Below are 24,495 nucleotides of genomic sequence, written 5' to 3' on the forward strand. Positions count from 1 at the left end.
GAGGCAGTATTGGATGGAGAGCAACTATATGAGTGCTATGGAAGCTGGAGTAAAGCAAAGATGTAAACTCAGCCCCTCCCGTTTTTCCTTTTTTAAACGACTTCACGGATAGTCTGCCTTGCGGTATTCAATTATGCGGACGCGCGACCAAGGCTCTGCTGTATGCATATGACATTGTGATCCTCGACGAATTCTCCTTTAATGTTATGGGGATAAACAATAAACACCGAGAAGTCAAAAGTTTTGATTTTCAAGATGCATTGGAAAAGGCAAGCACAAAACGAAAAGTGTAATTTAGGGTCCACTCAGCTAGAAATTGTTAAGTCGTATAAGTATCTAAGAGTCTGGATTTACCACAACGGTCGTTTTAACAACCATTTACAGAAGAATCTTCGAGCTGCAGAACAAGCCATAAACTGCACATGGAAATCGCTGCTAGTCAAAAAGAATGTTCCAATGAGTAGCAAATACAAGTTGTTTAATGCAGCAATGCGGTCAATCCTTTGTTACGGCGCGCAGGTCTGGGCATATCGCCTAATGAAGAAGTTGAAATTCTTCTATGATTGTTCTTGAAAAAAATATTTCGTCTACCCAGACTTACTCCGAACGGGATGCTATATCTTGAAACAGGACTGTCGCCGATGCTTATCTTAACAGCTGAAATGCATTTCATGTATATCCAGAAAGTGGTAACCACGCCCGAACCATAGGCTGTCACGAATTCTACCAAAATATTTGGTACAGGAGCGTAAGCAATGGGTCATAGAAGTGGAGACGCTTGCCGAGACCTACGGAAAAAAGGGTACAGTTAGGCGATCCTTCACAATGGTCGCAATGGGCGAAAAGTATTTTAGTTCATATGAATGAAAGCTATAGGACTCAGATCAAAACGGAATCAAGGAAAAGCACACTTCGGATGACTCTCAGGTCAGGTGAGAAGATCCGTACCATTTTCATGGCCAGGGGGAAATTCCTCTACTAAGATATATCCCAAACGTGATAACCAGCTACACTGTGTGCTCGATGAATATGAGGGAGCAGGAAAATATTTTGCACCTTATAGGACGCTGCAAACGCGGCATGTATTCATTTCGCTGGTTGTTGGATGTTGGTCAACTCTCTAAAGCTACATCAGCCAGGCTCTAAAGTACCGAAAAACATTTTAACGGAAAGTGTTAAATACTTCATATTTGAAATCCAACACGTAACTCAGCTCACCTACACAGAAAAGATCAATTTGATATGCGCATGGTAAGTATGTGTTTTTTCGACAAATATCAATTTTACCATGAAATAATGAATTAATACCAAAAAATGTAATTTTCACGAATTCTCTCTTTTCGAATATTTCTTGACATCGAAAAAGAGAGGATAGAGCAATATGGCGGCGTTAATTACGTGAGTGGAAGCGAAATTGACCTATTCGAAATTCGACTTGGCTTACTTCAAACATGTTGTCTCGCTTGCACTAACATGGTTTCCATGTCTTTTGAACTTAACGCCCGCGAAAAACGTTGTGCGATAGACCAGCTGGTAAGGTGTCTGTCTCTGATGCTGAAGGTGCCAGGTTCAAGTACGCTCCAAGGCAGAATATGCTTTAAGTGTTTAAGAATAATATCTAAAATGTCCTTATAATTTTTATAGCAAAGCCGAATTTAAATGATTTCAGATTTCAATAAAAAAAATAAAAATAAATTGTCACGGGGAGGACTACCACTAACTAGAGGTGGGCGCGGGCCTGTATTTTGGGGCCGGGCCCGCAGGAAAACAAAATTATTTTTGGGAGGCCCGGCCTGGCCGAACACGAAACTTTTTCATCAAGGCCCGGGCCCGGCCCGGCCCGCCACGAAACTTATTTACACGTATTCCGAAATTTAAAAGACATGTTATTTTTGTATTCATATATATAAGTTCATATTTATTAAACCTAATTCATGTTTTTATTTAAAAATAAATTTTTTTCTAAATTTGTAGATGTAAAGAAAAGCCTTTCGCTCGTAGATGAACTGGCTGGAATCGCCAGAATGGTTCTAGCTAATTTGGGAAGGTATTTTAATTTCCTTGCATTTCTCCAAAATTCTAAAATATTTGTACCAGGAGCTACTGGATAGGCTTGTGTTATTAGTTACGTTATCAAAGCTTTTTTCACAATCTCCTACGAATTCGGAGAGCATTGCTTTTACAGTAGCTATCACATTTTCCTTTGAGAGGAAATTCATCCTCTATAAGGAGGGTTCAAGAAAAGTCCAACCAAATGAGCGATTGCGGGAAGAAATCTGACTTCTAATGCGCTTAAGGTCAAGGTTTTAAATTGACTAATTATTTGAGAATCAAGTGTGCTAGTTCTGCAACGTTTACATCATTTTTCAGACCACGATGCAAATATTTGCATTGTTGGTTCCTTGTCACAGCTAAGTGCTTCCGAGCAGTCCTTAAATGGTTTTAAGAAGCATAAAATGTTTTCAAGTACTGAGAAATCTAAATTACTAATTCGCTGTAGCTCATATTTTTTAAGTAAAAGAGTTTTTATTTCCTCTTTAACATCAAATCTACTCAAGAGCATAAAAAATGTAGAGTTCCAGCGTGTTTTAACTTGCTGTTTCAGCGTTTTTGAGAGCTTACTGTTAAGCTGGGAATAAAATATTTAACTAATGATTTGCAACAATCTATTAAAGCCTTCACTTCCGCAATAGGATTTTTTTCAATGACGTCATCCATGACAAGGTTCAGATTGTGACAAGCACAAAATAGAAGCTTTTTTATGCCGCAACGACATTTGCACCATTGTCCGTAACGAACACAGCTCGGTCGATAATTTCAAGTGTGTTGAAATTCTGCAAAATGTACTGAACATTTTTGAGAATATTATCTCCAGTTTTCTTCGCGTCCAACAACTCCCTGATGCCTGTAAAAGATACATAAGTAAATTAAATGCTTCGTAAAAATTATAAAAATAAATATGTAAATATGTATGAATGAACATCGCAAACACAAATACACGTATATTATAAAAATTGATTTATTTTAGTACCTAAAAGAGCGACGTTCAGTCGGAAGCCTTCATCCACATAGTGGGCAGTTAGCGATATAAAATATCTCTGGGTGTAGTCGTCACTCCACATGTCGGTCGTGTATGCCAGTTGTTGATCTTTCAAACTTATAATAAGTTGAGTCTTCAACGTTTCGTACTCCTTTTCCATGATGGTAGCGCTTAACACTTTACGGGATATGACCAAATCATCAAAAGATTGCCTTCCAAATTCTGCTCCTATGTTGAGAACCGCTTGGCTATATTCACGGAAGCCGCTACCTACCAATTCACAAAAAAAAAAGTCACTCAATGAATGCAATGGGAATAAAACATACCTTAATATTGAAACAAACATACCATAATATTGAAAGGGTGCAAGTCTTTTGCAACTAAGGCTAGCTGCTTTCGAGCTAACGAATCTCGGACTCGCGTCGAAACAATGTTTTTTGGCGAACATGTCCAATTTGGGCTGTGTCTTAAGGGCGTCTTGTTGTGGCATGCACTTATGGCGGCTGAGGGTGCCCGTGCCTTGTTTCGAATTATGCACCAGCACATGCTTACAGCTCCGGCAGCACACAAAATCAACGATATTGCCATTATAATAAACACAGTCGGAAAGCTTCCACACATCACTCCTGCCTTTTTCATTTTGTACAAGCTTTACAAATTCACTTTTTTATTTACAGCGTCCTGAATGGTTTGTCGCGACATATTTTATTTTTCAAAAGTTTATGAATTTCACAATTTGGCGCCAAATTTTAAATAGTGGTGGGAAACAATTAAAATATTATTTCAGCAAATCGCTAGTAACATCGATAAGCAATTAAAATACGATAAATGGCGGTTGTAATTCGAAAATAAAAAAAATATCGCGGTCAAATTAAAATTGTTTTAAGGCCTATTTCGGGCTTTTACGGGCCGGGCCGTTTTGCAAAGCCCGCACGAATCTTAATTTTAAGGCCCGGGACCGCTCCGGGCCCGTGTAAGTCCGCGGGCCACGGGCCGGACCGGGCCCACCTCTACCACTAACCTTCAGGCCTGTGTATCAAAAACGAAGCGCTAGCCCTCTGAGCTAACGCTTGATTGTGACAAAAAAGCTTTGTCAAAGCTTTTTTCTAGAAAAAAGTGATACCGCTAATGTAAAAATGATATTACCGAAATATCGTTTTTAACATTTCGATCATATCAAATTGATGTGTGCCGATTGGGAGATCGATCTGATATACGGGTAAGACTCATAAAGTCGGTGTAGTACACTGTGCAGTTTTGACCCTGGGAAAGCGGAGGTAGAAAGACGGAATCATTAGAACCATTAATTTTCAAATTTGGGACCATTAATATTCAAATTGTCTTTATTTCAGTTGTCCCGCGTTTCGAAACTTTTTTAATGTTTCCCATGTTTTTATACCCTTAACTATTTAGGATCTAAAACATCATCGTCAACAGAAATAATTTTTCATTTCCCCAGTTCCCCAAATTCTTATTTTGCTTATTTTACCTTTGAACACAGCAAGGTTAATTATGGGGGTATTTATCGCCACCAGCCCCCACAAATTAAATTCTCCATATTTTCAATTTTACACTTCTTTTTTTACCTTCTTTCCCCCAAACCGCAAAGTCTTAGTAGGCAATCCTTTAAAATTTGCATTCATTAGTGTACTCATTCGTAACCATCGAACGATTACTGTAGTTTTTCATATCTTCGTGTATATATGGTACACAGAAAAAAAATGATATGATATGATGGTCAATTTAATGAAATCCAATATCAATTCGGCTCTGATATGTCACATATCAATTTGATATGATCGAAATGTTAAAAACGATATTTCGGTAATATCATTTTTAAATTAGCGGTATCACTTTTCAATCAAATTTAAATGATTTTATAGCTCAGAGGGCTAGCGCTTCGTTTTTGATACAAAGGCCTGAGGGTTAGTGGTTCGAGTCCTCCCCGTGACAATTTATTTTTATTTTTTTTATTGAAATCTGAAATCATTTAAATGCAGCTTTGTTATAACAATTATAATGACATTTTAGATATTATTCTTTTTTATTTAATTTCGAATAGGTCGATTTCGCACCCACTCACGTAATTAACGCCGCCATATTGCTCTATCATCTCTTTTTCGATGTCAAGAAATATTCGAAAAGAAAGAATTCGAGAAAATTTTTTGGAATCAATTTGACATTATTTCATGGTAAAATAGATATTTGTCGAAAAACCACAAACATACCATGCGCATATCAAATTGATCTTGACGCATTTTTGTTTCTGTGTTGTCGGTTGTTTCCTATTTTGTCTTTTGACTTATGCTGTTTTTTTTAATGTCTTGCCTTGAATTGTATTTCTCAATAAGGAAAAACGCCATATTCGAGCGCCTCGTCTATCAGATGGCCGTTACTCAGCTTAAGGGAACAAAATTATAATGAAGATATATAAGCAAAAAAGCGATATTTTATGGCGCGACCTACCGGCATTTTCAGTATATGTTATGTGGGCGGCATACAGATTTAATCGTTTTGGACATTTGTGGGCGTTAGAGCGGGCGCCACCTTTTTTTGGTGCCACCTATTTTTAGTGATAGGTGGAGGCGATATGTATTGATGAGAAAAATACAAATCAGTTAAAATTTTGTTTCTATCATTAAAACTGTACAGATTTTCGAGGATTGTTGGGCTTTTTTTGTTACTGAGTTTTCTAAATCCGTTACGTAGTCTATTGTCGGCCCTTTTGAGCACATACAATAAATTTTTGTTCGCTTTCAGACGATTTGGGCTCTTTTTATAAAATATTTTCATTTGAGTAGCAAAAAGAATATTCTGTAGTAAAAGGGGGAAAAAAGGATGTCCTTGGTTGTTCAAACATGAACACGTTTTATATGGGATGTCCCAAGAAGGGTCGAATACCTAAGCGATAACATATGTGCGCTAAAAAACTCAAAGATAAGCAGGTATGTCTGCGTGGGTCATTAGCTACGTAAGAGCTTAATATTAATAAGGAAGAAGACGTCCTTATTTCGGGTCGCTCTATTTATTTTTGTTCCTTCGAGGAGCTCCAAAAGTCATCCCCACCAGTGGTAAGAAACTAAGAGTTATAAACCAGCACCTTAAAAAATCTAAGGTTGCGAAATAAGATCTCTTGTTACCCCCCACCCGTGGTAAGGAACAGAGAATAATAAATAATAAAAATAAACATAAATATTCAGAAGTATTTTTATTGTTTTAATTCAAAAACACCTTTGTTAGGCTTAAAATATAGCCAAAGGTTCTTCTCAAAAATACCCATTTAAAAAAAAAGTGCGGTAAGGCGTCCTCGAGGCCTGAACATCAGCAATAGGTCATCGGTATATAGTGCGGTAAACAAAGTGCTAATCGAAAAGATCCGGTAGTATCGACGCAAAATTATAAAATTTGCGTCTTGCGATATATAAAAAATATAAAAATTTACGGCGAGTACTTCAGCGGCGACTGCAGCAGCGGAGAATACTATAGCGGCAACTACAACTAAATCGGCAGCATCTACAACTACAGCATCGGCAATTGCAACTACAGCATCGTCTAAAAACAGCAGCAGCAACGGACAACAGATAAGACATTTAAGATACTTTTTTTTTTGTTTTTCTATAATTAATATATTTTTAAAAAATTGGTGTCCGAGCAATATTTAAGCGTGCTCAAAAGGCAGGCCGAGATAAATAAGAAATGCAAAGAAATTAGCGAGAATGGTGGACGAAAGTTCACTGCCGAAGAATTACGTTTTATAAACGAAACGGAGAGTGAATTTCGGCGATGAATACTTTACCAGAAAGAGGTATAACCAAGTTTTAGGTACAATAAGTCAACTAAAACTTGAATATGAACAGTTAAAAAAACAATTTAGTGAGGAAAAAGAAAATAAAGAGGCTGGGTTAAAAAAAAGAATTAATGAACTTAAAACCTACTTGGATGAAACCTATATAGAAATGCGGGACGGTAAGCTGAGTAGTTACATCTTAGAAAGAACAGGTTACATTTTCTTTGGCAATCTATATCGAACATAAAATTAGAAGCTGGTAGTTGTACCTTTGACCAAAAGTTAACTCTTAGCGAATTAGAGTTTGACGTTCAGAGTATTTCTGCTCAAATAAATGAGCAGATGAAAGAACGAGATTCTGTTAAAATGGAGGCTGTGAGTAAAATTGAGTACTTACCAAGTCTACCTAAAATTGAGGTATCCACGTTTAGCGGAGATGCTAAAGACTGGGACCTTTTTTTAGGAATTGTATGTGGAATTGATACATACAAGGGAAGGTCTAAATAACTCCCTAAAATTCAATTATTTGAAGTCCGCCTTAAAAGGTGAAGCTCGAAAGGGGTCGCTCATCTATTATTAGGTTCCGCGGAGAATTATGATGCCGCTTGGGAGCTTCTGACCAAGCGGTACGAAAAATTTTCTCGGAGCAGTTTAATCGCTTGATGGACCTGACGATTTTAAATATCGATTCTGTCAAGCAGATTAAGCATTTTATTAATACCGCAAATGAAGCAATACACATCGTAAAGCTGAAGGCCAATCTGACCGACAAAGTTGTGTTAATTGCTCATATGGTGCTCAGGAAATTTAATACGCAGACTCTTCAATTATATGAAAGTCATGTTAAAAAAAACCAAAGACATACAGAAACTATCTGATGTTATGGATTTTTTGGAGCAGCGATTATGTGCGACTTGCTCTTTTCAGGTAGAAAAACCTATTAAAAAAATGTCAAATGTGGCAAATAGTTTCAATTTTAAACAATTTAGTTATTCGAGTTGGGGATAAAAATGTCCGATCTGAAAAATGATGGGTCATTTCGTGACTGAATGCCACAGATTTAGAGGGATGAATCCCACAGAGCGAATGGAAATCGCTAAAAAAGTGCAATTATGCACAAGATGCCTAAAACATTCATCTAATCAAAAATGCTCAAGCGAATACTTATGTTCCTTGTGCAATAAATTGCATCATATGATGCTTCATACAAATATACGAAAACGGGAAAAAGTCAACACTTGTGTGACTGCCACTGAGGCATTACTTGCAACAGCAAGAAATCTGCCAACGGCAATTTTGAAAATTTAAGAGCTCTCATTGATAGTGGATCGCAAAGCACTATCATATCAGAGGAGGCAGCACAAATACTAAAACTGCCAAAAATTGAAACTAAGACGGAAATTAGTGGGATATCTTCTACGGATACTTGTGTATCCAAATATAAAATTAAAATAATAATAAACCTCCTAACTCGAAGAATTAATGAAAGCTTTACCGATAACAGAAGTTAATATAGATAAGACTAAATGGCAAAATTATTCATTAGCTGACCCGGACTTTAATAAGCCAGGCCGAGTTGATCTAATCATTGGAGCCGATCTATATACACAAATTTTAAAGAAGGGTATAGCAAAAATGAATCGTCTGTTAGCCCAGAATACAAATTTCGGTTGGATCATTTCTGGATGCAATAAATCAAAGGGTACTCATTCGATAGTGGCAACTACTATCGAAGTGAAAGACTTAGAACGTTTTTGGGAACTAAAAAATGAAGATAAAAATGATGTAGAGACCGAAGTTTGTGAAAACAATTTTATGAAAACTATCTTTATTTTAAATGGTAGGTATATTGTTCGAATTCAATTTAAGGACGATACAACCTTTAGGGAAATCAAAGCCGCAAGCAATGGCTCGATTGCCAAACATGGAGAAGAAGTTTTCGCGAAATGAAAAACTTCGAGATGCCTATAAATTTTTTATGAAAGAATATATTGAACTTGGGCATATGGTTGAGTCAAAGAGGGAAGGAAAATACTACCTACCCCATCAAGCCGTACTTAGAGATTCCAGTCTAACTACAAAGTTAAGAGTAGTGTTTGATGCCTTGGCAAAAACGACTAACAACAAAAGCTTAAATGATATCATGTGGGTTGGGCCTAGAGTCCAGAAAGAAATCTTTGATTTTAAGTATTATAATTATAATAATAGTTGCCATACAAAAATGTAACTTAAGCAGGAAACTGCAAGCGATAACGTTGGGAGGCCGTTTGCAAGATCGTTAAAATATTAAACGTTAATACATATAAAAAATGTTAGCATATTATTAAATTGTTTATATTATAAGTCAAATTTAAAAACGTCACACCGAATCTTGCTGGCCCTTAGCAGAATGTTCAAACATGAACACGTTTTATAGATATATTTATGTAAACCGTATTATACAATGAGGTCATAAACTGTAACCCAAATATGGGATGTCCCAAGAAGGGTCGAATATCCTAGGAACCTAAGCGATAACATATGTGCGCTATAAAAACCCAAAGGTAAGCAGGTATGTCTGCGTGGGTCATTAGATAAGAGTAAAATAAGATTCTCATGTTAGCTACGTAAGAGTTGAATATTAATAAAGAAATCAGTTTGAAATAGTAACTCAACAAATGAAGACGTCCTTATTTCAGGTCGCTCTTTTCATTGGTCGATGTACTCCTGCGTGAATTAATAATACTGCATCTTTAACTTTGGGTTGCGTTAGAGTTTGCGCTTGAGCATGTTGAATCATTTTGATGCCATATTGAAAGAAAATCCGAGGCTTGGATGTCTTTCCATGAATGGTAGACGTACTTGGACACGTCCCTCACGTCCCGAAATGATCTTCGCACGCTTGTTCTTTAGCCAAGAACTTGATGATGTTATGGTGTGCTCTTCTATTTTGCAAAAGCGATGTACCATGTCCTTGATTACACTGTCGGATCTGTTTAGATGTCTGTAATCGCTGAGTTGATGATAAGTTATGTGATTGATTTTAAAAACAAGAAAGGAAGTTAACTTCTTTATTTCTCTGACCTTTTCTTTGACAGCTAGAAACGTCTGTTAGAGTCGTCCCATTTTAATTAATTTTAATTCGAAATTCTTAAAAATATAAAAAAATTATATTCCCAATATTATGTAATAATATTTCAAAAAACACCGAAGCTAATTTGTTTCATATTATTTTCCTACCAATTATGCGATCGTTCCTGTGACAGCTATATGATATAGTCATCCGGTTATGATAAAATTTAATTCGAAATTCAGAACTAATTAAAAAATGTTATTTCCAATCTTGGAAGGTTATTTTCGACTATTTTTCCGATTATTTCTTTGGCAGCTATATGATATGTAGTCGTCCGAATTTAATAAAACTTAATTGACAATTTAAAACCAGTTAAAAAATTGTATTTCCAAGCGAATGAGGTTATATGTTAAAAAACGCTGCAGATATAATTTTTTCATATTATTTTACCACTAATTTTCCGATCGATCCTATGGCAGCTTTATGATATAGTGGTCCGATTTTGATAAAATTTAATTCGAAATTCAGAACCAATTAAAAATGTTATTTCCAAGCGTAGGTGGTTAAATGTTAAAAAACACCAACGATATAATTATTTTTTAATTTTTTCCCCCGAGAGCCATGGGAGCTATAAGATATAGTTGTCTGATCCGGCTGATTTCGACTTATATACTACCTGCAATAGAAAGAAGACTTTTGGGAAAGTTTCAGGCCGATAGCCTTAAGCTGAGATACTAGTTTGCGTAGAAACGGACAGAAAGACGGACAGACGGATATGGCTAGATCGACTCGTCTAGTGATGCTGATCCAGAATATATATGCCTTATGGGGTCGGAAACGTCTCCTTCACTACGTTGCGAACTTCTGACTGAAATTATTATACACTCTGCAAGAGTATAACAAAACTTCTGATGTTAAACAAAAACACCTCTGAACGAAGTAAAAATCTAGTGACGGTCGCACCTACAGCAAACAAAAGTTCTGATATAAATTTATACGATCTACTAAATAAAAATATTTTCTAAATTGAAAATAAAATAAAAATTAGTTAGTGGATCCCTTCAAAAAAAAGTCATTTTTCACGTGAGGATTTCGTGGGATAACACCTTATCCGCGAAATGAAACCTCTATAAAGCTTGTTATAGTTGCTGGAATTTCTAATAATTCATTCCTACAATATTCCTATTTCCTACTTAAGGGTGTTAAACTAACAACACGTATATTTCCTATAAGACGCGAGAAAGCGGTTGATCAGCGCACTCGGAAATAAAACATAGTTCCAAATTTTCGATATTAATGCCTTAAAAGAATTGTTATGTTAATTTATAAGTTAACCACCACCATAAATTGACACACACACAGTGCCCTATGGGAACTTTGACCCGTGGAAAAAAGGTGAAAAAAATGATCAAAATACCTCGTATAGTTCAGCAGTTATTAATTTTTGCCACAAAAACGCGTCAAAGTCCCCATTGTGCAGTGGTTCCGCTTGTACAGAAGCTTTTAATGGCATTAGGGGGCTGAAAGTTTAACCAAGCTTCGTAAATAGTGTTTGTAGTTGAAAAAATTTGTCAACCAATAAACCCCAAACAATGAAATGTAACAAATATTTAAACAATAACAATTTGGGAGCCATTTAAGTACTAAACAAAATTTTCAATGTTTTTAACTTCAAAATTATACAACAATTTTAGGATGTCTCCTCAAGCAAGCTAACTGAGGGAAATAATTTAAAATTGTCCTTTTTTCAATATTTCTCTAGGTATATGGGTCGGACCGTAAAAGCAAATAATTCAATATGTCTGTATTTGTAAGTATTCGTGACATTTTGCGGGTATGATTCAGTCTGCATTTCTTTATTTCTTTGTTGTTCGCCTCTGCAGCTTCCTCCGAGAGCTCTCCATTAAATTTGTGTACGTTAGTTTTGTGTCCTGATGCCAAAGCTTGCAATAAGGAGGAATCAAATTTTCATTAAGACCTGTAATTTCTGCAGACAACCGAGGATTCGAAAAAAATTTTCTCGCTACACTGCCATCGTTGGATGTTCCTTTGCCACCAACTCTAGGCTGGATAGTGGACCAGCCCATTTTATCTCGAAAATCCCGTTGAACTTCTCTCTCTCTTTCTAAAACTTTTTTATTTTTTTGGGGCACTCTGGCCTGCCACATTTTTATGACTGACGTATAAGAAAGGTGAAAAAAGTATTCAAAGAATCTTATTTTTGCATGCAGCCAAGCTCGAAATATTTTGTTGATACTTTTTGCCCAAACATTCATTCAAATTGTTCACCTCCGTTGGCTTTGCCTCGCAAATATAACATTTAGTGGAGTGCTACTACTATTCCATCTACCATAGTTAATTGTAAGCTCTGTTCAACGAATATTTTTCTCTTTTGGACACATAGTTCTGTAGGTATTAGAAATATATATAATATATATTTATAATATATATATACAATATATTTTTATTTTCTCCTTAACATATTTCTTCTCTGATTTTGATACTTCAGTCGTCTCTTTTTTAAACTGGAATCGAATTGGTCTGCAATAATGAGTTGACGAAGGCCGAGGGTTTTTCCAAATTACTTTTTGTTCAGTTTTTGAAATAAGTTGAAGAGGCACTTAAAATGTAACGAATAAACTTTTCTCGTCTACATCATTATTGGACAACGTTTGCTTGTACTCGCTATGGCCCATACTTCCATCAAACCCCCATTTTTTAATTAATAATAGATGAGCAACAGAATCATCTGCAATTGTTTCAATAACATTAGATTGAAGCTCAAGTATGCTAAGGGCGGTGTTATTTAACAAGCTTTGAAGTTCGACTTCTGTGAAGGATTCATCTACAGATATGTTGTCAGGATATCTTACTTTTTTAGAGATGAAAATGCATTGATAGCTAGGAAAAAAATCGAATTATATTTTGCTGTTTACAAAATTCCGAGTCAACAAATATTGGTGTTTGGTCATTCCGGTCTCCATTAAAAAAGAAATGACTTCTGTGGGATCCGCTGGCAAAACATTTTGAGTTTGGTTTTCGTTGCGTAAAGCTGACCTATACGACTAAAAAAAACTAAAATTTAGTTTTTTACGGCCGAGTAAAGCACTTTCCGCATTTTCTTGGGGTACATTTTTTGTATTTTTCAATAAAATTGACTCCGTTATAGTCAGCCAATCAGACTCATATTGTAAAATAGACGATTTCTTACGTTTATAACGCATACGAAAATAAACCATTTTTTTTGCAAATGTACTTACTTGGTTAAATACAAGCATTCAGTTTATCTTTAAAGCCGCTGTTTATCAAATTTTGTTGGACATCAGAAATTACTTGTCGTAATTTTCCAGCGTGTGTGCCTTTTTCGGAGCACCATATATTAAAAATATGTAGGCGTGTGAAGACACACTGACTTATGTTGCCTATTTAAAAACAACAAATTTTTAAATATTACGAAGTTTTTATACACAATGTAAAGCACAAGAAAGACGAAGACAAACACACAAAACAAACACAAAGGCTCTGCTGGAAAAGTTTGACCTTGAAGAAATAAGAAGATGCGCTAGATTATTGATTGTTTCACAGACATCTGCAAGTTTCTGTAGCTGACACTTCGACACTTTTATTAAATAAAAACTCTGATTAATACAATGAACATAATATCTATGGGGGAATCGGGGGGAACACAACTAAAACTTTAGGTAAACAAAAAATAGACGTTCACAAAATACACAAAAAAATATTAAATCGAATTTGTTAATTTCACTATTGATTTCTTAATGTATAATTTTAAAGTATACCTTCAACTTTAAAATGCTTTTTGAATAATGAAAATCGGATTACTATATCAAACGTTTGACCACTTTGAAGTGCAATTTTGTTTTGTAAAAATTCTTGGTAAGTACAGCTGCACTGCAAAAATGTACACATGATCATGATTTGCATTTTATTTTTAGAAATTTCCGTAAGATTTCCAGACAAAACCGGTTTGCTATCAAGAAGTTTGAACATCTTAGAGACAAATTTCTTGCATTTTTTTCTATTCGTTATTTTTTTTTTTGATTTTTGGCCTCTGGCGGAACTACAGTGCACGGTACCGCGCGCGCTATTCGGCTTTTTCCGGCAGACCATTTAGCTGTTGTCCGACAATGTACGCACTGGTTCCAGTGTAAACCACGATTGGGGTCCCAAATAACTATTCACATTTATTGAAGGCCTGCTGTGTTTTAAAGAGTCGGTGTATGTTCATTTTTATACCCTTGCAGAGAGTATAATCATTCTAGTCAGAAGTTTGCAACGCAGTAAAGGAGACGTTTCCGACCCCATAAAGTATATACATGTACGAGGTGTGTTCAAAAAGTAAGGTGACTTTTCAAATTTCGCGGGCAACATATTTTCGATTATCGATTTTTTTTATTTTGTTATGTTGGTACACTCTTCCCTAACATCTGTACCAAGTTTCAATTGAATCCCCTTTTTTGTTTAGTTGTGAGAGGCGTAAAGGTAACAAGTTACTTTGCGTGCTCAGCGATTTTTTGCTATCGAAAAATATGGATCAAGGGATTTGCATTAAATTTTGTGTAAAAAATAAAATTAAGTGCTCCGAAACACTTGAAATGTTGACAGTGGCATACGGTGAAAATGTTCTGAGTAAAAAAAATGTTTACAAGTGGTACAAACTTTTCCAAGATGGCCGGGAAGATGCCAATGACGAACCTCGCACTGGACGCCCAAGCACGTCAACAATTGATGAAAACGTTCAAGCAGTGAAGAAAATTGTTTTGGAAAATCGTATAATCACTATCAGAGAAGTTGCTGAAGATGTCAGTACATCGCATGGCTCGTGCCATGAAATTTTTTCAAACGTTTTGGGCATGAGTCGCGTGTTAGCGAATTTTGACCAAAAGAACCGTCGCATGAGCATCGCTCATGAGCTGTTGGTTGACGTCAACGACGACCCAGATTTACTCAAAAGGGTCATAGCTGGTAACGAATCATGGGTATATGGTTATGATATCGAAACCAAAGCCCAATCGTCACAATGGAAGAGCCCAGGTGAGCCAAGACCGAAAAAAGCACGCCAAGTTCGATCAAATATCAAAGTTTTGATCACTGTATTCTTCGATTACCATGGCGTGGTGCATCAGGAGTTCTTACCATATGGTCGTACGGTCAATAAACAGTATTATCTGGAAGTTATGCGCCATTTGCGAGAAGCAATACGAAAGAAACGTCCAGAATTGTGGAAAAATAATTCATGGCTTTTGCATCACGAGAATGCCCCTGCTCACTCATCTTTGCTTGTGAGAGATTTTTTGGCCAAAAACAACACCACAATAATGCCTCAGCCACCATATTCACCGGATTTGGCCCCATGTGACTTTTTCTTGTTCCCAAAACTAAAGAGACCTATGAAAGGACGGAGATTTGCAACGGTTGAAGAGATAAAGACTGCATCGCTGGAAGAGCTAAAGGTATACCGAAAAGTGCTTATGGGCAGTGCTTTGAGGATTGGAAAACCCATAAGTGAAAACCATAAGTGTATTGTATCTGAGGGGGATTACTTTGAAGGGGACAACATTAATGTTGATAAATAAATTAATAGTTTTTCTTGAAAATACAAAGTCACCTTACTTTTTGAACACACCTCGTATGTATATTCTTGATCGGCGTCATTAGACGAGTCGATGTAGCCATGTCCGTCTGCCCGCCCGACTGTTCGTCTGTCCTTCCGTCTGTCTGTCCGTTTCTAGGCAAATTAGTCTCTCAGTTTTAAAGCTATCGGGCTGAAGCTTTCCCAAAAGTCTTCTTTCTATATATTATAGCTGCCATAGGAAATATCAAGGAAAAAATTAAAAAAAAATTATATCTTTGGTGTTTTTTAACACATAACCTCCTACGCTTGCAAATAACATTTTTTAATTGGTTTTGAATTTCGAATTAAATTTGATCGAAATCGGACGACTATATCATATAGCGCCATAGGAACAATCGGAAAATTGGTGGAAAAAAATATTTAAATTTTATATTTTCAGTGTTTTTTAACATATAACCTCCTACGCTTGGAATAACATTTCTTATTTGATTTTGAATTTCGAAGTAAATTTTATCAAAATCGGACTACTATATCACATAGCTGCCATAGGAACGATCGGAAAATTAGTCGGAAAACATGAAATTATTACTATATCTTTGGTGTTTTTAACATACATATAACCTTCTCAGCTTGGATATAACATTTTTAAATCACTTCTTAATTTCGAATTAAATTTTATCAAAATCGGGCGACTGTCGTAGGAACAATCGGAAAATTTGTGGGAAAATAATATGAAACATATTAAAGCTTTGGGGCTTTTTGACATATTATCTTAAAATATTGGGAATATAATTTTTTATATATTAAGGAATTTCGAATTCAATTTAATAAAAATCAGACTATAGATGTAAAAAAAATGGTCTGAAAAAAAGAATGAAATCTTTTTTTTTAATATCACTGAGGTCAGCAACAATCCTTAAAAATTTCACATGGTGTTACTAAAGTTGTTTATTTTTATAACTGCAAGGGTATACAAACTTCGGCTTGTCGAAGTTAACTTCCTTTCTTGTTTATATTTAGATTTGGTTAAACTTTTTTGCTGATTTCACAAAAACGACTCTAACGATTTCAAATAAAATAAAGTGTTTAGCTCTGGAGATTCCTCAGCTTTTGGTATACGACCCATTATTGTAAAATTAGGTATTTATAAACAAAAATTACCACATTCATCAGTTCAGAGCAATGTACACTGCCTGAGCATTGACCTATTTTACTGCGAATCCGAATTCTATTTGTAGGTCCTGAAATAATAATTATTTCCTTCCGTCTTAATCTCTGTTTATGTCAATTGTTGTTTGTTATAAGCTCGCTTTGAAAGATATTTATCAACAATAATGGCCACATTCACCACAATAAGGTGGTACAAAAAAATCAAAATTATTTCATTTTTTATGTATGCTTCAAAGGTATGAACGAATTTTTAATATTTTTAATTCAGTTTGCTATACATATGCATTCACAGTGTTGTCAAAATAAAAAAATTGTGATATAAATTGACAAACACATGCTTTTGCATGTTGGTGGACAAATTATTTTATTTTTATACCCTTGCAGAGCGTATAATGATTTCAGTCAGAAGTTTGCAGCGCAGTGAAGGAGACGTTTCCAACCCCATAAAGTACGAGTATATTGATTCTTGGTCATCGTCACTAGTCGAGTCGATCTAGCCATGTCCGTCTGTCCGTCTGGCCGTCTGTCCGTTTCTATGCAAACTAGTCTCTCAGTTTTAAAGCTATCGGGCTTAATCGTTCCCAAAAGTCTTATTTCTATTGCAGGTATTGTATATAAGTCGGAGTCCGCCAAATCGAAACTATCGGGGAAAAAATTTAAAAAAATATATGTATTCGGTATTTTTTTAACATATAACCTTCAAAACTTGGAAATAGCATTTTTTAATTAGCTCTGAATTTCGAATTAAATATTTTCAAAATTGGACGACTATATCATATAGCTACCATAGGAGCGATCTGAAAATTAGTGGTAAAATGATATGACAAAAGTATATCTTTGGTGTTTTTTAACACATAACCTCCTACGCTTGCAAATAACATTTTTTAGTTGGTTTTCAATTTCGAATTAAATTTTATCAAAATCGTACGACTATATCATATATCTGCCATAGTCGGAAAATTAGTCGAAAATTTTGATAAAAGATTATCTTCAATGTTTTTTAACATATAGTCTTCTAAGCTTGGAAATAAAATATTTTTGTTAGTTCTGAATTTCGATTTAAATTATATTATAATCTGAGGACTTCATCATATAGCTGTCATAGGAACGATCGGAAAATTGGTGGGAAAATAATATGAAACAACTTATAGCTTTGGGACTCTTTGACTTATTATCTTATACTATTGGGAATATAATTTCTTATATGTTTAAGAATTTGGAATTCACTTAATTAAAGGTCGGACCACTCTAACATACAGATGTCAAAAAAATGGTATTAAAATTGAATGAAATCATTTTATTTTTAATTTCACTGAAGTCAGCAACAATCCGTAAAAATTGTACAAGGTGTTACTAAAGTTGATTATTTCTTATTACTGTAAGGGTATACAAACTTCGGTTTGCCGAAGCTAACTTCCTTTCTTGTTTTTAACTATTTACAGAATATATGTACTCCCAACAACAATGTCCTCACTCAGCGATCGATAATGAAAATTCAATCGATCGGAAGGTCTCAGCAAGGTAAGTGAGTAATAAAACTATTTTAATATCGGTTAAAGAACATAATCACAAATCACCCAAAAACTTTTAAATTTTAGATGAAAATGGAAATCATATTCCTCAATCAGTGATCGATTCAAATAACAATTTCATTAATCCCAGGAACGAACATGGTAAGAAAATAATAAACAAAAATATTAGTTAACAGGCCAACTAAATCACATAAATACTTGACTTTTGTAGATAAAAAGACAAAAACTAATGTCAACAGCGAAAAAAGCTACAGAAAGCCGGCGCAAGAAAAGGCAAAGGAAAATATTGTATCCTTAACTCAGAGAGCGCAGGCAAATAATTCAACAATGCCTAGCGAAATCCAAAAGGATCTTGAAAAAACTAGGCAAGAAATTGAAAGGGAAAAAAAAGTCTCAAGCGCAAGCAACAAATTTCAGAAGTTCAAAATAAACACAGGCAGCATAAGCAACAAAAATTGAGTTATCTATTTGAGGTAATTTCTGAAGCTAAAAGTCTTTGTAGCTAACGATCTACAGCCGACAGACCCCCGATTGAAGACGATCAACCGCTTCTCCATATAACTATTTTGGAGAGAGCCACAAGACGACAACGCTAGGGCCAATTGGTTTGACTGCTGCAAATAAGCAAAAACCTCTGCTTATGCATCTTTAATACAAGGTCAAGCTGAGATTTCGACAGTATTGTAAAGCTAGAGTCTTAAATCATTAGCATGGACCAATGAAGGGCTAGTCAAGCCTGTGCTTATTTTAACTTCCGATGGTGGCTTTGATGAAAATCGCAGATATGGGAAGGTTATTTCCCATGCAGTACAACATTTTAAGGCATACAATTTGGATGCAATTTTTGTTGCCACAAATGCTCCAGGTAAAATTTTTAAGTAAAAGTAATATTGTAAAGAAAGAAGTGCTTTCAACCGTGTCGAAACGAGAATATCCCCACTAAGCCGGGAATTGTCTGGGTTGATTTTGACGCACGACATGTTTGGAAGCCATTTGGATAACCAAGGCAGAACCACAGACTTCGGCTTAAAGAAACAAAATTTTGAATTCGCCGGGAGAACATTGGCCAAAGTTTGGGGCAACATGGTTCTCGATGACTTTCATGTGACTGCCAAATATTGCCTACCTAACGAAGAAGAGGCAGAACTGTATGACATAGATCAGTACTGCTATCAAGAACATGTTTGTGAGTGTCAATACTTTCTGCAAATTGTGAAATGCCGTTATGAAAAATGTTGTGGAGAATTTAGAAGTGGATTATTTCAAATTCTACCTGATAGATTTTTCACTCCTCTTATACGAGTTGTTCAAGGTGTCTCTGAAATAATGGTTTAATGGAGAACAATGAGAAAGGCAATTTTCTGGACCTAATACAACGCAGAGCTCTCGTAATATCAATAAATAATCACAATCACTCCCCACTTTCACTCTAGATTCCCTACGACTCGAATTATCCGTCGGTACAAAGCAAACTTTAAAAGCGCATATGCAAAACTGCTCAATATAAGAACAATTAGTTCTACCATTTTCGGAAAAACTAGCTAGTTTGGAAAGAAAACAGCTAAAAATAGCTCGATTTTGTATACCCGTAACTTTTGAAGTACTATAACTACAGACTTTAAACACACACAGAAGTTGACATCAGAACTTTTGTTTGTTGAAGGGGCGATTGTCACTTTATTTTCACTTCGGTAAGATGTTTTTTATTTGATTTAACGGCCAACAGTTTTGTTTTAATTGTTACAAACAGCTCATCCTAGCTACTTCGTTCGGTGTCGGCACTGTATAGATTCTCAATTTGGCCTTGAGTTGTGGAAAATTGATTCCGGATGGATACCAATTTGTTGGTGTGGACTTTGGTTATGGCGCCATTATCGACTACGTCAACCTTGGTACAGCAAATCTGGTATTACATCTAGGTCTGACAAATAGAAAGGTAAAAAAGTTAACACAACAACTACAGAAAATAAAAATAAGTCTCTATAAGAACCTTTGCGGTCAGAATATTTGTTCCATAATAATGATTTATTCAAGTAAATAACATTGAGGTTATGCAGCTTTGCGGTAACCCACTGAAATTTGATGTTTCCCCAATGCCTTTGTGTGCCCTGGAGGGCTTGTGATGTATACACCATTCATGAAAACAACCAATATCTGACTGTACGAGGTGTGTTCAAAATGTAAGGTGACTTTTCAAATTTCGCGGGCAACATATTTTCGATTATCGATTTTTTTGTTTTGTTATGTTGGTACACTCTTCCCTAACATCTGTACCAAGTTTCAATTGAATCCCCTTTTTTGTTTAGTTGTGAGAGGCGTAAAGATAACAAGTTGTTTTGCGTGCTCAGCGATTTTTTGCTATCGAAAAATATGGATCAAAGGATTTGCATCAAATTTTGTATAAAAAATAAAAAAAAAAGTGCTCCGAAACACTTGAAATGTTGACAGTGGCATACGGTGAAAATGTTCTGAGTAAAAAAAATGTTTACAAGTGGTACAAACCCTACCAAGATGTCCGGGAAGATGCCAATGACGAGCCTCGCTCTGGACGCCCAAGCACGTCAACAACTGATGAAAACGTTCAAGCAGTGAAGAAAGTTGTTTTGGAAAATCGTCGAATCACTATCAGAGAAGTTGCTGAAGATGTCGGTATATCGCTTGGCTCGTGCCATGAAATTTTTTTAAGCGTTGTTTGTTCCAAAATTGCTGAATTTTGACCAAAAGAACCGTCGCATGAGTATCGCTCAAGACCTGTTGGATGTCGTCAACGACGACCCAGATTTACTCAAAAGGGTCATAACTGGTGACGAATCTTGGGTATATGGTTATGATATCGAAACCAAAGCCCAATCGTCACAATGGAAGAGCCCAGGTGAGCCAAGACCGAAAAAAGCACGCCAAGTTCGATCAAATATCAAAGTTTTGATCACTGTATTCTTCGATTACCATGGCGTGGTGCATCAGGAGTTCTTACCATATGGTCGTACGGTCAATAAACAGTATTATCTGGAAGTTATGCGCCATTTGCGAGAAGCAATACGAAAGAAACGTCCAGAATTGTGGAAAAATAATTCATGGCTTTTGCATCACGATAATGCCCATGCTCACTCATCTTTGCTTGTGAGAGATTTTTTGGCCAAAAACAACACCACAATAATGCCTCAGCCACCATATTCACCGGATTTGGCCCCATGTGACTTTTTCTTGTTCCCAAAACTAAAGAGACCTATGAAAGGACGGAGATTTGCAACGGTTGAAGAGATAAAGACTGCATCGCTGGAAGAGCTAAAGGTATACCGAAAAGTGCTTTTGAGCAGTGCTTTGAGGATTGGAAAACCCGTTGGCATAAGTGTATTGTATCTGAGGGGGATTACTTTGAAGGGGACAACATTAATGTTGATAAATAAATTAATAGTTTATCTTGAAAATACAAAGTCACCTTACTTTTTGAACACATCTCGTAAGTTGAAACCAGATGCCAAATCATTACATGGTAAAAATAGCTTTACATCATCAGCATACATTAGTACACGGGAATGTGTTATGATAGAGGGAAGATCGTTAATAATAAAAGTAAAGAGTAAAAAGGGGTGAAATGACTGCCCAAGTGCACTCCAGATGGACTCCAGATAGACTTTGAAACAGCGTTCTTAAATATATAACCCGCTAAAAAGCTTGAACTAGATTCCTTTTAAACCAAAGCTTATTTTATTTAAATAAAAGAAGAGAGTAGTTAACAGAGTTAAAGGCCTTTCTTAAATCGCCAGTATGCTTTTTTTCTTAAATCCATTTATTACAATAGATGTGAATTCAAGAAGGTGTTTAAGCGAGGAACATAAAAAAGGCTTTGTCAACTGGAATAATAAAAGAGTCCTTTTAGAAAGTAGGAAAAATTTATAAGGAAATAGACAAATTAAAATGTCTAAGTATCGGTTTACAAACGCACAAAACTGTTGGGTATTTAAGGAGATATAGCAGCATTCGCTGAAAGCTAGCTGTTACTGTCTCAATGCCTTGGCTTACTTTATCTTCCAGGGGTTCTCTACATTCTCTTCCATAGAACAGATGCTTTTCAATTTGGGGTCACTTTTGTTAGCGTAGGAGGTTATATGTCTTCATAAAAGTAGTTAAATAGTTTCTTTGGTAGCTTGATAGTTTCTTTGGTAACACAATTGCTTAAGTTTCTTTACAAATTCCTCCATGGATCGAGGTAAGTTGGAAACTGAATCAATGTTCAAATGTATATATAAGCTTAATTCCAAGAGGGTACATGACCTATCAAGGGTTCACATTTTGCATTAACATTTTATTCTGTTTCGAGCGCATTCAGTTATTTTAAGAGTAATTTGGTTTTTAACATCTGATTTTAATGACTTTTTCTTGCATTTACCTGCTGTACGCTTGGGTTTCACGTCTATTTGCTATCCATTAGTCGGCTGTTGATGATGTTGTTGTTGTTGTAGTACTCGGAAAGATGATTTGAATTGTAAATAGTTCCACAGTTATAGAGGCGACGAACTACTGCGTTAACAAACTTCTCACGATTAAAGGAATCTGTGTGCCCCTAAGATGCCTTTACATTTGACATGCAACACATTTAAGCCAATCTGACATTTGCTTAATGAACTTTCGATAAGTTTAATTTTGATATTTCGAATGTCATTGCGGTTTACAAAATGGTTAAGTTTATGCTCTAAGATAATTGGGTAATATTTAAAACTTTATATCAAGTGTAGAGTTTTCAACTGAAACTGTAAGAAAATTCTGAAAAAAAGCTCCGCCCAGGCAGCTTGTGGATAGTTTTGTTAAGCGTGTGTGTGAGACTGGATTGTTGATAGATAAAAAAACACGTTTACGGGCTTGTCCAGTTTGGTCGGTCGAAAATATTGCTGCGGGGGCCGAAATTGTCAATGACAATCCGTCGACGTCAACTCGCCACATTGCTCAAGAGTTGGACATTTCGCGCTCTTTCCTGAAACGGATTTTAACCAAAGACCTCCGGCATTAGGGCCATTGAGGGCCATACCATCGAAAATGTATTTGAAAATTGGGTCGGCCAAACTGGCTACTTTTTCCATGTGTGGTAAAACTAATTTTTCTTATATTTTAATTTCCAGGGACTTCAAACAGAGTTTAAATACTCAAAAAATAGGAAAGGAAGTTAACTTCGACAAACCGATGTTTGTATACGCTTGCAGTTATAAGAAATAATCAACGTTAGTAACACAATGTAAAATTTTTAAGGATATAAAAAAAAATTATTTCATTATTTCTTTGGCCGTTTCCTTGACATCTATATGTTAAAGTCGTTATAGAATAATATGTCAGCGTTAGGACGAGCAGCGTCGATCATCTTCAATGAGCTTCAAGGATTTGTTGGGAGCTACAGGTCGAGAGCATCGAGGCGAGAAGTCATCAAGTCAAACAGGGCCGTCGAAGATACCGAAGGCCACGAGTGGCGACATCAAGGCCAACCTATCCACCAAACCGTTGTTCCCCAGTTCCCCATGCCGCACAAAGCCCTAATGTCACCTTGGACGGCAGATTATACGAGAAAGAGAAAGGCATTGTCGGAATATTACTCAGATCGTACCCCAACTTGCCGAACTAAAAGCTCCTTTAAAAAGATACTCTCAGTAGAGAGTCAAGCCAAAAAAGACAAACAGCGGCGCTAGCCCCGAGACCCAGTCAGTCAGACTATGCAAGGGTCGTTAAACAGGTCCATGAGGTTCGACGGGGCGGAAAACCCATTCAAGTTATTGGAGCAGGTGGAATGGTCCGCCAACACATACGGCTTGGATTTAGACATAATTCCTCAAGCGATGCTGAAGTTGCTTAATGGTAGGGCTTTGAAGTAGTTTATCGTCAAAAACAAGCAATGGAAAATCTGTGCGGATTTTATTGATAGTTTCCACACGTACTTTTTGCCTGGTGGCGGATCGGTTAAGGCAACGGAAACAGGGCTTCAGCGAGTCGTTTAAAGCCTATATGATCGACATGCAGACGATGGTGAGGCGACATAATTATTCTCCGAAAGCCATCTTCAAGGAAAACTGAACCCGAAGTCTAACTATTTTGAACCTGGATATTAGCCGATGAGTACGAAGAACTCAAAAAGGAACGGAAAATTTTCGTACAAGAAAACCATTTCTCGGAGAAAAATTTAATTTAATCACCAACGCAGGTCACATGCAAATGATGAGAAGAGGCAAGCAACCAGGAGAAAAGGGAATATGACCAATGGTCGCCAGCCCATCAAATCCCACGGCAGCAGGCAACAGGCGCACCACACGGAGGCCAATGGACACCAAAGCAACA

At 36.1% G+C, this 24,495-nt stretch overlaps 1 protein-coding gene across 35 annotated transcripts in view; it reads right to left on the reverse strand.

Moving 5' to 3' along the window:
* Nucleotides 1-2,582: 2,582 nt before the first annotated feature.
* Nucleotides 2,583-24,495, reverse strand: part of LOC108032711 (meiosis regulator and mRNA stability factor 1) — a 430,692-nt gene continuing 408,779 nt past the window's right edge. For 14 of the 35 annotated variants that reach the window (XM_050890067.1, XM_050890068.1, XM_050890069.1 and 11 more), the window contains one exon: nt 2,583-2,905. In XM_050890067.1, coding sequence (XP_050746024.1) covers nt 2,711-2,905 — 195 coding nt within the window. In that variant the 3' untranslated portion in view covers nt 2,583-2,710. Of the gene's footprint in view, nt 2,906-13,277; nt 13,302-24,495 lie in introns of those variants that run through there. The other 21 variants (XM_050890055.1, XM_050890047.1, XM_050890053.1 and 18 more) reach the window with 4 other exon arrangements.

Source organism: Drosophila biarmipes, unplaced genomic scaffold (assembly GCF_025231255.1).
Source record: "Drosophila biarmipes strain raj3 unplaced genomic scaffold, RU_DBia_V1.1 ptg000015l, whole genome shotgun sequence".
NCBI lineage: Eukaryota > Metazoa > Arthropoda > Insecta > Diptera > Drosophilidae > Drosophila > Drosophila biarmipes.